The 13,917-nt window shown below is 36.8% G+C and overlaps 1 protein-coding gene across 2 annotated transcripts in view; it reads right to left on the reverse strand.

Annotated features, from left to right (window-relative positions):
• UBXN7 (UBX domain protein 7) overlaps positions 1 to 13,917 on the reverse strand; it is a 58,356-nt gene that overhangs the window by 12,814 nt on the left and 31,625 nt on the right. For both annotated transcript variants that reach the window (XM_043594471.1, XM_043594472.1), the window contains 4 exons: positions 10,550 to 10,662; positions 4,573 to 4,719; positions 3,231 to 3,321; positions 2,232 to 2,359 (listed from right to left, as the gene is read on the reverse strand). In XM_043594471.1, the coding sequence (XP_043450406.1) occupies positions 2,232 to 2,359; positions 3,231 to 3,321; positions 4,573 to 4,719; positions 10,550 to 10,662 (479 nt within the window). The remainder of the gene's footprint in view (positions 1 to 2,231; positions 2,360 to 3,230; positions 3,322 to 4,572; positions 4,720 to 10,549; positions 10,663 to 13,917) is intronic.

Here is a 13,917-nt window from a genome sequence, read left to right on the forward strand (position 1 = left end):
CTATCCTGACACCATATACAAAAATTCATTCAAAATGGATCACTGACTTAAGAGCTAAAAATAAAAAAAACATGGGATAAAATCTTGGGTTAGGCTAAGATTTCTTAGATAAGAGACAAAAGCACAAAGTATAAACGCTGATAAACTGGATTTCATGAAAAATTTAAAATTTGCTCTTCAAGGGGTGCCTGGGTGGCTCAGTCGGTTAAGCATCTGACTTCGGCTCTGGTTATGATGTCGCGGTTCATGGATTTGAGACCCACACTGGGCTCTGTGCTGACAGCTCAGAGCCTGGAGTCTGCTTCAGGTTCTGGGTCTCCCTCTCTCTCTGCCCCTCCCCCACTCATGCTCTGTCTCTCTCCCTCAAAAATAAATAAAAACATTAAAAAATTTTTTTAAAAAGCTGTAACTTTTTTTATACCTGGCTGGCTCAGTTGGTAGAGCATGCGACTCTTGATCTCAGGGCTGAGAGTTTGAGCCCCACATTTGGTATAGAGATTAAAAATAAAATCTTTTTTTTTTTTAAATAGCTGTAACTTTTCAAAAATAAAATAAAGGCTAACTTATTACAAACATAAAAGCAAATAGATATGCCCACATGACATGCATGGCTTTGACTGCAGATAATAACACTCTGTACCATGTACGTTGATTTTAAAGAATGGCACTATATCAGACACTACTAGTTTCCTATCTCATATCCAGTCTTCTTTGCTTTCTTAACAGGACCTTAATTGTATTTGTGCAAGAAAATATGTCCAGCTAAAATGAGCCGAACTCTTATCTGTATCTGTTTACTTTTGTACAGAGGCACTACCCCCATCTTCCTTGTCCATGCTTGGATATAATGCCTGGGAGCAGAGCATCTATATTGTGATTGTACGAACAAGCCAACAGTAAGGATGGGGGGATGGGAGGGAGGAAGAGGAGAAATCTGGTTTCTTGACATCCACAGAAGTCACATTCTAGACTGCCTGCCTCGACTTCTTGTTGAACAAAGTAGATGTCTTCTTTGTTTAAGTCATTATCTGTTGGTGTTTCTCTTGCACACAGTTGATCAATATTTGTAACATTCATCAAATTGTATCAGAAGTGGGGTCTGAGGTACTGATCACCCAAATCATCCCTATGGATTTGTCCAATGTTATGGTCCCATTCTTTCCCACTAAACGTCTTACTTTTTTCATAAGAGACCTGGTGAAGTTGTTAACTTAATTTATGTTGTTGTAATTCAGCAACTCACAAGCTCAGGCTCTGGTTTTTGAAAATATCAGCCTTAGGTATGACTGCAAAAGATAAGAAACTCTCTCAGGGCAATTATAAAGATTCTTTGGGGTTTTTTTTGCCTTAAAAAAGAATTCTACCTAAGCAAAACTTCTCAGAATAATGAAAAAAACAAAAAAAGTTGAAACAATGTTTTAGTTTTGTACTACTGTATCTACCTCAATAAAAATTTTCTACGGGGGGGGGGGGGGGGGGGGGGGGGGAAGAATTCTATACCACCCCTTGGCAAGCACGCATACCATTCTGTGCCTGTGTGCTTTATTCTAGGTGATAAACTTAAGGAACAGTTTCATAACTGCATTATATGGACTGCTAAAGTCATATCCTCTAAAACTAATTTTATTCTCACTGCCATCAAACCCAAATAGCTCCTACCACCAAATGAGAGTCCCATTGTCTCTGAAGGTCTCTTACTCACCACCAATCTTGACTTCAATTATCAAACAGGTCTGCCTCATAATAGTGTATTATAGAAATTAAGTACAGAAATAATCTCTGGGTGGGCCAGGGAGCCAGACCCCAAAGCTATATAACCAGTACTAATGTCCAGCTACACTATGAAAGCAGTCTAGGAAAAATACCATTTCTACTGCTGCTTAGACTTGGATACCAAAAGGCCTGACATGCTACCCCTGAAGAAGTGGATAGCTTGCCGTTATCAGTTCTCCTACCTACCGGTACACATTCACACTGTTTATTTCTAAATCCAGGTCTCCGGTCACATGCCCTTACCCTAACTGCAAAGGAGACTAGGAATATGAATCTTATAATCTCACTGAGAAGATAGGACACCTATGTGGGAAATTATCAAAATATAAGGAGGGTGTCTAAGATGTGCAGCCACAGACTTTAACTTTTACATTATTACCTTTACTCAAACATTTTACACAAGATATTTATATGCAATTACACTTAATTGCCCATCACCACTTCTCAGTCATACTTACTGAACGGGCACATTTTTTGGGGGGACTGCTAGAAAGTCCATCCAGTTGCCCATGTTCACCCAGAAATCCTGTCACTTGGTCCAAGAAAGAAGATACATCTAACTGGTGCCACTCTACTAGCTTCTGACCTAAAAATTAAAAACCAGGGTATATAATAAAATCAATACTCTTTCTGAATATTCTCATTAAATATTTCTTTTGGTATATGCATAATTAAATTACTGGGAACACACTCCACCCCTCACCAGCCTAAGTTACATAGTATGTTCATAAACTAGAGGATACATTAATTATAATCAACCTAAGCGATTCCTGGCCATCATGACAGAGCAGCTACTTTACCTGCTGATATCATTAACTGCCATTTAGGAAGAGGTTCAGACAAAGCAGTATCCGTATGAAACTCAAATTAATAATAAAACTAACTCTACCCTCTGCTTCTCTGATGGGATTACAACAGCCACTGAACAATCTTAATATTTTAATGATAGAAAACCAAAGGAGATTCCTTATAAAATAACAAGAAAGAAAAAGTTATTCTTTCAAAGGACAAAACTATACAAAAATATAAAAATACTCCCATCTCCCAAAGTTACCAGAAACAGACTCCTAAATATATACTTCATAGATATTTAAATATTTCTCACGGACATGAACAAAAACCCTTCATCTAAAGTATTACAAATAATTCTCGGGATGCGTGGGTGGCTCAGTCGGTTAAGCATCGACTCCTGATTTTGGTTCAGGCCACGATCTCACAGTCCAGGGATAGAGCCCTGTGTAGAGCTCTGCACTACAGTGCAGAGCCCACTTGGGATTCTCTCTCTCTCTCTCTGCCCCTCCCCTGCTCATGCTCTCTCTCTCTCTCTCAAAATAAATAAATAAACATAAAAAAAACAAATAATTCTGAAACTGGATCCAAGTCAAATATTAAAGGTCAATTATTTAGATAAGTGAAAGAGAAATAAGTTAAAGGCTGTAAGCTGACATAAATCTTACCTGTCCGTGGATCCAAGATAGAAACATAGGGGAAATCCCCTAGCTTATAAAACTGTATGTATCTCTGACCTTCTTCACTGTCGTGATAAACCTGTTAAGTCATCGATATTAAAAAAAAGTGTCAACTATATCTTTGTTAAATATACCAACAGCAATTAATTATCCAAATACACCTTTGGTATATGTTAGATTTTCACTCCTTAGATAATTAAAGCCATCTGATTTGAACTCCCTCAACTTCCTGCCTTCAATGCCTCTGGAAACTTGTATAAACATATCACTCTGTTCTTTCTCTCTTCCCAGTTCAGAAGAGGTATTGCCCTTCCTGTTGTTATCTGTCCATTTATGTCATTCCTGACTTTCAACCATATACATCTTAATAAATCACAATGTACTATATATTATATGGTTCAAGTGCCTGGCATAATGCTAGGCAAAGAGATAATCAACAGGTGCTGAATAAAAGGTTACCATTCAGAAAAATCATGTTGAATTTAGGGGCCTATAACACACGAGAACAGGCAAATCAATAGCATATCTTGCATTGGGAAAAGAATTAAGTTCATTCAGAAGTTTTTATTTTCAATTTATTTTTCATAAAATAAAAGACCAGAGCAAGATCATCTAACCTTAGCTTGGATCATTTATATAAAAAGAAACTAGAACCAGTAAGACCCTAAGTGATAAATGTAAGGACACACAGATGGGAGTATCAAACTCAAGCTAAAATCTAGGCCTTAGTCAAATGTTTTTCCATTACTTCAAGAACTTCTATATCAGTACTGTCAATTATAGTAGCCACTAGAACATGTGGTATTGAAGCACTTGAAATGTGGCTAGTCAGATACTGGTTAAATATAAAATACACACCAGATCTTAAAGACTTAACACCAAAAAACAAACAAACACCACCACTTCATATTTTAATATTAGTTTTATATGAGAGAATGTGACTTTATAAAAATATATTAAAATTAATTCCACTTATTTCTTTTGACCTTTTTAAATGTGGCTACTGGAAAAATTACTTATGTAGCTCACATTATATTTCTGTTGAATAGTATAGTTGTACATTCTATTGAAATATATCAACTCTTCTGAGATATAAATACTACATGGCTTACATGGGTTGGTTCTTTTTCCTCCTTCCCTTAGGAGTTCTTCATTGCTGACCTTATTTTCACTTGTCCTTACTACTTCAGCCATTATGGGTAGTTTTACTTTTTCATATATCACAATTTAACTGTTAATTTTTTTCCCATTTTATAACCTATTGCCTCCTCCCCAACATCTCATACTACAATAGTAAAATACTACAAAAATTTTGATTAATTCTCCTCACCTGCCAGAAAATGAAATGTTCCCGGATAATATTCTTCACAGCTTCATTGCTCCACACATCACGGTTGAGGCACTGGCATGCAAAGTCTTGTACATTTTGAATGTTTATCATTAGCCACTTATTTTGCATCTGGCCACACTCTTTGGCCTGTAAAGTTATATAACATTTGTCAGAAACACTTTCTATTTGGTAACTGATATGTTTCAGAATTCAGAAGCTGTCCTCATATAAATACAAAATTTTTTCTCAAATATGACATCTAGAGTTTTCAGTATCTATACATTAATTTGAGTATATGTATGTAGTTACAAGGTTCATTTTCAAGCATTTTTCAAATTTAAATGAATTGCTTTTCATTTATACACTGTTATTATTCTAATGGCTAGATTTTTTTGTACATTAAACATCTTTACCTAAAAAAGATTCCACAAACTAGGTCAAAAAATCATGTAATCCTATCATATCGTCTCTTCCAATCCCTATCCACAAATATCTCTCCTTTTAAACAAATGTAAGCAGTATGTGTCTATTGCTATTTTATAGAACTACCCTAGACATTTCAGTAAAAGCTGTTGAGGGTTTCTTCTCTTGGGGTTATTATTCCTAAGAATGGGTTTCAAAAATGAGATCACAGGATCACAGACTATTTCAGAATGATCTCCAAGACTCCCCAATGTATAATACAAATATCAGTCATGAGTATGTACTTTTTGCCTCACAGTTCCTCATTATCACAAAGACCTAAGAAATGTTGATGAACAGGAAAAGAATGGCACAAAAGCAAATGAGCAAATGCTACCTCAAACCTCTGCACAGGAAGTGAAATGAAAGCCATAGTTTTGAATAATTTTGTCCTGGAACAATATTCTTTTCCTAATCAATTTGACATGGGAAAATCTTAAGAATCAATGGGGCGCCTGGGTGGCGCAGTCGGTTAAGCGTCCGACTTCAGCCAGGTCACGATCTCGCGGTCCGTGAGTTCGAGCCCCGCGTCAGGCTCTGGGCTGATGGCTCGGAGCCTGGAGCCTGTTTCTGATGCTGTGTCTCCCTCTCTCTCTCTGCCCCTCCCCCGTTCATTCTCTGTTTCTCTCTGTCCCAAAAATAAATAAAAAACGTGGAAAAAAAAAATTTTTTAAAAAAGAATCAATTAACTCAGATTAATAACAATTGAAAAACATAACATTTTGAAAGTATCATAAAATGCAAAACTAAGAATATCTTCTGTTTTAAGGTTTATGCAATCTTGAAAATACTATTATCCTATTGTTTTGTATGAATCCCCCAGAGAAAATCATTTTCTAATATTCACTACTGATTCCACAAGTGAAAACCCAAGTTCTAAAAAGAATTATCCATGTATTTGAGTCAGGAAGCTGTATTCAAAGGCTTAAAGTATATAAATATAATAACTCCTTGCTCCTAGGATGTAGTAGTGCCCCCACTTACTTCCTTACCTATAGCATGCATACAGATTTCATAAATGAGTAGTAAGTATACTGTTTTAATGGAAGAAAAACTATTTGAGAATAAAGAAAAAATTAACACACAAGGTAAATTTACATCTGCCTCGACTACAGCACTTGACAAGGAAAAAAATGTGTAACGTCAAAAATAATAAAAGTCCAGGGGAGCCTGGGTGGCTCAGTCGGTTAAGCATCCGATCTCAGGTCAGGTCATCACAGCATGGTTCATGGGTTTGAGCCCACGTCAGGCTCTCTGCTGTCAGTGCAGAGCCTGCTTTGGATCCTCTGCCTCCCTCTCTCTGTCTCTGTCCCTCCCCAGCTCGTGTGCTCTCTCTCAAAAATAAATTTTAAAAAGCTCAGAGTTTAAAAATGATGCATTCATTTGATTTCTATTTTTTAAAAATTCATTCATTCACATTCATGCTTTCATTAGTTCAGATTCATTCATTCACCAAGTATTTGAGTATCTACTATGTTTCAGGTACAGTTATGGATGGTGGGTTATAGTAGTTACCAAAACACAAAAACCCCTGCCTTCTTGAAGCTTACATGGGGCAAAACCTTATACCAGCAAAAACATCTGAAGATCTATTAAGAAACTACTGCTAGAAGGAAGGAACCACAGAAGATACAAATTTCATGCAAAGCAACATCTGGACTAACTATAAGAGAGTCTTAACACAATCTCACTTAGTATACAAATTATATGAGTCAAGGGCTAGAGGTGTAAGTGGACCATGGGACAATGATGAATCTTCCCTCTTGGAATCTATTAGGCTGTTCTGAGTCAATATTTAAAAGCCATTACAGGGAGACGCAAGGGTAAATATGGCTACACCAAATAGGTATGTGATGGGATTTATCATGACAAGGGGGAAACAGTAAAGACTAACCTCTCTCTCAGTCCCAGACAGATCAGGAAAGTATGAAAAACAAGGATATAGAGGAAATATATATATATATATAACACTAAGAAGGAATATACACAGTACTTTTTTATGGAAATGCTAATTATTTTTATTCACATTTATAGCAAGTACTTTTGAAATTACTCTTAGTAATTAGGACTAGGTGCATGTGTAACTGAATGGCAACTTTAACAAATATGCATTAAGGAATATGAGGGAAATTGTTCTGACTCTTTCTGTACAATGTACTCCAGATTATGCCATTCAATCATTTGACACAGATTTAATGAGGGCCAACCTTGTACCAGAAACTCTCCCAGGCACTGTGGAACAGTAAATAAAACAAAGTCCCTGTGTTCATGGAACTTATGGGCTAGTGGAGAAATAAGAAAACCTAAGAAATGTTCCGTTGCCCAGGTCAGATCATTCATTCTAAGTGCTATGCTCACTCAGTTCCAGCTACACAGGTTTTCTTGGCTGTATCAGAAATAGGCCTAGATATTTCCAATATCAGTACCTTTACACTTGACTATTTTGTCTGCTCTTCCCTTGGACATTCCTATGATTCATAGTCCTTCACTCTATTCAGACTTCTACCAAATCTCATCCTTTCATAATCTTCCCTGATCTTACTATCTAAAATAGTTCTGTTCTATCACAATTATAGACATATGTGAAACTTATGAAATCAACCTTGCTTTTAATTTCCATTAACAACACTGTACCTTTAAAAAAAAAAGTTTATTTATTTATTTGGGGGGGGGGGGGGAGAGGGAGAGAGAGAGAGAGAGAGAGAGAGAGAGAGAGAGAGAGAGAATGAATCCCAAGCAGGCTCCGCATGCATGGTCAGAGCAGAGCCCAATGCAGGGCTTGATCCCATGAATTGTCAGATCAGGGCCTGAGCCAAAATCAGGAGTTAAGACACTTAATCAGTTGAGCCACCCAGGCACTGACAGTGCAGAGCCTGCTCGGGATTCTCTCTCCCTGCCCCTCTCTTGCTTGTATGCACACATGCATGCGTGCTCCCTCAAAAATAAACATTAAAAAAAAAAATAGCCCTCTCTCCTTCCCTTATTCTATTTTTCTTTCTCCCAGCAACTATTATAACCTGAAATTTTTCTTCCTCTCTCCCTCCCTTTCTGCCTCTCTCTCTATATATATACATACATACCAAACACACATATAAAATATATGTACACTAAATATATGTTATATATTATGTTTTTTATTTGTTTATAGTCTGTTTCTCCCCCTAGATTATAAACTCTTTGATGGCAAGAACTCTGTAGAGCTTGTTTATCACTATCTCCCTATGGCAGAAACTGCATATAGGTACCAAATACCCATTTTCCCCTTCTCCCTCTTAGTAACAGAGGCTCCAATTTTTGCTAAGCATCTGGATTTCCTAGTGTCTCTTATAGCTATGTGTGGCTATGTTGTTGAGTTCTGCTTAATGGGATGTGAACAGAAGTGATATGTACAACTTTTAGGTTGTGCCTTTCAAGGGAAAAAGTGTGCCCCTTCCCCCCCTTCATGCTGGCTGGAAAGCAAACAAGGTGGTGAGCCATCTTGAATCATATGAACAGAAGCAAGCAAGACCTAGGAAACAACAGTGAAATACAGAAAAAAACTCCACTCCTAGTAACTTTATATAGCAGAACCACTAACAATCTGGACTTCTATCTTGTTTTAAGCTGTTTTTTTTCTTCCTGGTCTCTCTCATATGCCGTCAAATCTTTATCCCAACAAATATAATCCCCATTACCTAGAACAAGACCTTATAATAGAAGGCTTTGATAAATAGTTACTGAGTAAACAAGTGAATTAATCAGTTTCTCATTTGGTTAGCATGAACCAGAACACCTGAACATACTCTACCTCTAGTTACACTAAGAAAGTCCAGTTTCTAAACCTGTAAAACTGTAGCTCAAATCTACATCTAAAATGGTGCCCAAACCTATGGCTTTTGCCTGAGCAGCAAGAGTGTCCCTCTAATTTTTAACATTCACCTCCTTAATCTTCAGTGACTTAATTTTATATATTACCTCCCTAATTTTTATAAAACTAATGGATTTACCACTAGCCATAATTAAATGCCTAACTTTTGTGGGAGTGTTTATGTCATTTAAAGACTTGTAAACAATAAAGCTTAATATTATCAGTAAATAAAAGATAGACTGCTGCGAATAATATAGGTCATGAAATACAAAGAAAAACAGGTCATATAATAACTTAAAGTGAATCAAACTTCAGAGGACAAGATCAAACAAGATTCACATTTTCCCTCAACGAACAAGCATCAAAGTAACTGCTTTTATCAGCCCAAAGGGATCAAACGAAATCAAACTCAGTTATTTCATTCAGCCCTGAGCAACTCAGAAGCTACTAAAAATGGGAAACATGGCAAAACAAACTCAAGTCCTTTTTGCCTTTTATATTGCTGCTATTCTCTCAATGGCTGAATTATCACCAGAACAGTAGAGAGGATACACAGCTACCATATTAAGATCACAAGGCAAAGAAAGAAAACATCTTTGAGCTGACTAATGAACACCAAAAACTCCCTCAATCAACTCTAGTCTTCTTTACATGACAAAAAGAAATGCTTGTTTAGTCAAATCACCATCATTTGGATTTTCTGTTACTTGCAGCCAAACACTCTGAGATTTTACAATTCAGAAAATTAAAACTGAAGAATGGGCTTACAGTTAAATTTTTAATCCTGAGTATTTCATTTAGGCCACTACATGAATATGTCAAAGTACAAAATCTTTTTAAAAAATCAAGCATAACTAACTTCCAAATATGTAGCTACAAACTTCATTTTTGTGATTATTGTTTGACCCACTTTATCCTAACAGATAAGACTTACCTAAAATTTAAGTGATTTACATCTATGGAAATGCTATTCTGATTCAAAAGAGCATTAACATGCTAGTCAACACACAAAAGCAGCTGTTTGAACACTTTAAGAGAAGGGTATTTAAAATCCTAACTAAACTCATTTGTTTAACAAATACTATGTTTCTATAAAATACCATAAACTGGGTCTCAATGATTACCAAAATAAAAAGAAACATGTTACCCCTGCCCTCATTAAGCTTATAATTTAGCAGACAACCAAATAAACCTGCTCTGGAAAGTTTTTCTTTGGCGTTAGCCAAATTAAAACCAAGAACTGAGGGAGAATATATTCTGCAACTACATAGATACTCTTTTAAAATACAGTAAGATTCCCATAGAAATATGGGCAAAAGACCTAAAATTCACAAATGGCCAATAAACACAGGCACACTAGTCTCAGTACTAATCAAAGATACACACAAACTAAAACACATTAAGATTTTTTTCAAAAGCTACCAAAATGGCAAAGATTCTAAAGTGATACCACACAAGGGTAATAAAAGGATTTTTATCAAATCATCTCATTTACTGCTGGCATAAATATAAATCATGTAAACTTTTAGGTATCTCACACTTGTGTCATACTTATTAAGATGCCGATTCTCTATAGGCTGGAAACTTTTTTGTTCTTAGAAAGAAAAAAAATGGCATTGAAAATGCAAAAGGATTCATACCTAAGGCTTAAAATTTCCAACAACTTACTGTTTCAAAGCTGCCTTTATGCATCAAATCAATGGGTGGCCGGAAAAGATCTGCAAGGGTAGTCAGTTTCTTATCTATTGCTCCTCCATTTCTTAATTCCTGTTCTTGCCGAACTGCAGCACAGGAGGATAAGGAAATTTCAGTTAGCCAGAAAATAAAAGCCGTGCATCTAGAAATATAAAAAACATGCATCAACTGCAAGAATTACTGAACAACATGCCTGACCCCAAATGCAAATGCAAATATCTAATGCTGATTCTAAAAACAAACAAACCCCAAAACAAAGCAAGGTGGGGAGGGAGTCTTAAGACTTAGCTGGTGCCCTCAATCCAAATGTAAGGAAGGATAAAAGCTGAAAATTATAGTAGAGTCACACAATGACAATATTTCCTTTTCATATTCCAAACCAACTTTAGCAGAGGAGAAAACTCCATCTCCATTTATCCAGTTCAATGATCCTAATGTATCTGCCATTTCTAGCTACATTCCCAATCTTCAAAGATTCTGACAGTAAGAGAACACCACCACCTGTTGTCACCTTCTCCTGGAAGTGCACAGGCTTCCCTGAATGACCAGAGTTAGTCTGGGTTCCCTTTCAACTCTCTCCAAAGTTACAAGGCCTATCTGTGCTTCAGTGAGCTCATTACAAATCAACTACAAAATCAAGCATGGTCTAATAGTTTTTCACATATTCTCTAAACAACTTTCCTTTTAAGATTCCATTGCTAAATAAGTACTAAATCCTCTAAAAGAATAAGGCCAAGAATCTCATTCTGACTTAACTCCACAGAAAGATATAAACCTATTCCAAAAAAATTATAGCCAAAATGTTAATAGTGGCTGCTTTGGGTGGTGTGGCTTTTTCCTGTTCTGTTTTTCAATACACTACAATAATCCATTTTCATTATGGTCATTCCTTTAAACTGACAGCTATCGGGATTTTTTTTTTTTTTGGCCAATTATTCAATTATTGTTTTAAGTTGAAATATAGTTGACACATAATATTCTTTTACTTTAAGGTGTGTAACACAGTGATTCAACAAGTATATACATTACAAAATGCTTACCACTGTAAGTGTAGTTACCTTTGTCACCATACAAATTATTACAGTATTAACTGACTATATTCTCAATGTTGTAGTTTTCATCACCATGACTTTTCTTTTTCTGAGAGAGAGCCAACAAGCGAGAGAGCACACCCACATGCATGAATGCAAGCAGTGGGTTGGGGAGGAAGGGAGAAGATGGAGATCGAGAATCTTAAGCAGGCTCCACGCCCAGCACAGCCTGACATAAGGCTTGATCTCACGACCCTGGGATCATGGCCTGGGCCGAAATCAAGAGTCAGACACTTAATGGACTAAGCCACCCAGGCGCCCCTGTATCTCTTAATCCTCTTCATTTATTTCACCTATCCTCTCACTCACCTTTGGCAACTACCAATTTATTCTCTGCATGCAGGAGTCTCTTTTTGCTTGTTTGTTCATGTTTTTTTTTTTAGATCCCACACGTAAGTGAAATCATATGGTATTTGTCTTTCTTTGACTTATTTCACTTAGCATAATATCCTCAAGGTCCATACATGTTGCTATGAATGACAAGGTTTCTTTTTTTTTTTTAATGTTCATTTATTTTTGAAGGAGAGAGAGAGGAGCATGATGGGGGAGGGGCAGAGAGAGAGGGAGACACAGAATCTGAAGCAGGCTCCAGGCTCCGAGCTGTCAGCACAGAGCCCACCACAGGGCTGCAACTCACAAACCGTGAGATCATGATCTGAGTCGAAGTTGGATGCCCACTGAGCCACCCAGGTGCCCCAGTTTCATTCTTGTTTGTGCCTGAGTAATATTCCATTGTGTAATACCGTATCTTCTCTACCCATTCATCTATTGATGGGCACTTAGGTTGCTTCCATATCTTGGCTACTGAAAATAATGTTGCAATAAACACAGGGGTGCATATTTCTTGTTTTCTTAGGATAAATACCAAGAATTGTAATTACTGAGTCATATGGTATTGCTATTTTTAATTTTTTGAGAACCTCCATATTGTTTTCCATATGCTGCACCAATCTACAATCCGATCAACAGTGCACAAGGGTTCCCTATTCTCCACATCTTTGCCAACACTTCTTATTTCTTGCCTATTTGGTACTATCCATTATGACTGATGTGAAGTGAGATATCAAGACCTTGGGGGAAACCACCTTTTTCTTTTATTATAGTCAACATTTAAGTGCTCGTTCAAAAGCTGATTAACTTTGTAAATTACCAGATTTCTTACATTTCTCCATCACTCTTATTATTCTATCATCAGTTAGGTTAGCATTTGGAACAATTCAGCTCAAGGGGAAGTTAGTAACAATCACAGACTGAACTCACAATTTCCTTTTAAAATAAGGTATTTCAGGGGCGCCTGGGTGGCTCAGTCAGTTGGGCGTCCGACTCCCGATTTTGTCTCAGGTCATGTTCTCACAGTTTGTGAGTTCAAGCCCCATGTTGGGCTCTGTGCTGCCAGCACAGAGCCTGCTTGGAATTCTGTCTCTTGCTTTCTCTGCCCCTCCCCTACTTGCTATCTCTCTCTCAAAATAAATAAAAAATAAACATAATAAATACATATATAATAAAGAAAACTGAAATGAAATAATAAAATAAAATAAAATAAAATACAATAAAATACAATAAAATAAATTAAGGTGATTCCTGGGATATCTGGGTGGCTTAGTCAGTTGAGCATCCAACTCTTGACTTCAGCTCAGGTCATGATCTCACAGTCATGAAATTGAGCCCCAAGTCAGGCTCTGTGCTCAATGCAAAACATGCTTGGGATGCTCTCCTTCTCTGCCCCTCCCATGCTCTCTCTCTCTAAAATAGTAATAATAAAAAAATAAATAAAAATAAATAAAATAAAATAGTAATAATAAGATAAAATAAAAATATTTTTTAAAAATTTAAGGTGATTCGTGGGGTGCCTGGGTGGCTCAGTCAGTTAAGTGTCCAGCTCTTGATTTCAGCTCAGGTCATGATCCAGGGTCATGAGATCAAGGCCCATGTTGGGCTCTGTGCTAAGCATGGAGGCTGCTTAAGATATTCTCTCTCCCCCTCTCCCTCCCTCCCTCCCTCTCTCTCTCTGCCCCCCCCCGCCCCCTCCCCAATTCACACACACTCTCTCTAAAATAATTTTAAAAATAAATAATAAGGTGACTCCTTAGATTAATCTTTTTCCTTTAAAAAAAAAAAAAAAAAAAAAACCTATATAAAACAAACCAAAACCAGGATCTTGACTTGTAGCAGAGTGTATGGGTGCTTTTCCAACTTGTGGTTTTCTATGTGGGAGAGTGAGGGGAGAGAACAGAAGAGAGAAGAAGGAGG

The sequence above is a fragment of the Prionailurus bengalensis genome, chromosome C2 (assembly GCF_016509475.1).
Source record: "Prionailurus bengalensis isolate Pbe53 chromosome C2, Fcat_Pben_1.1_paternal_pri, whole genome shotgun sequence".
NCBI lineage: Eukaryota > Metazoa > Chordata > Mammalia > Carnivora > Felidae > Prionailurus > Prionailurus bengalensis.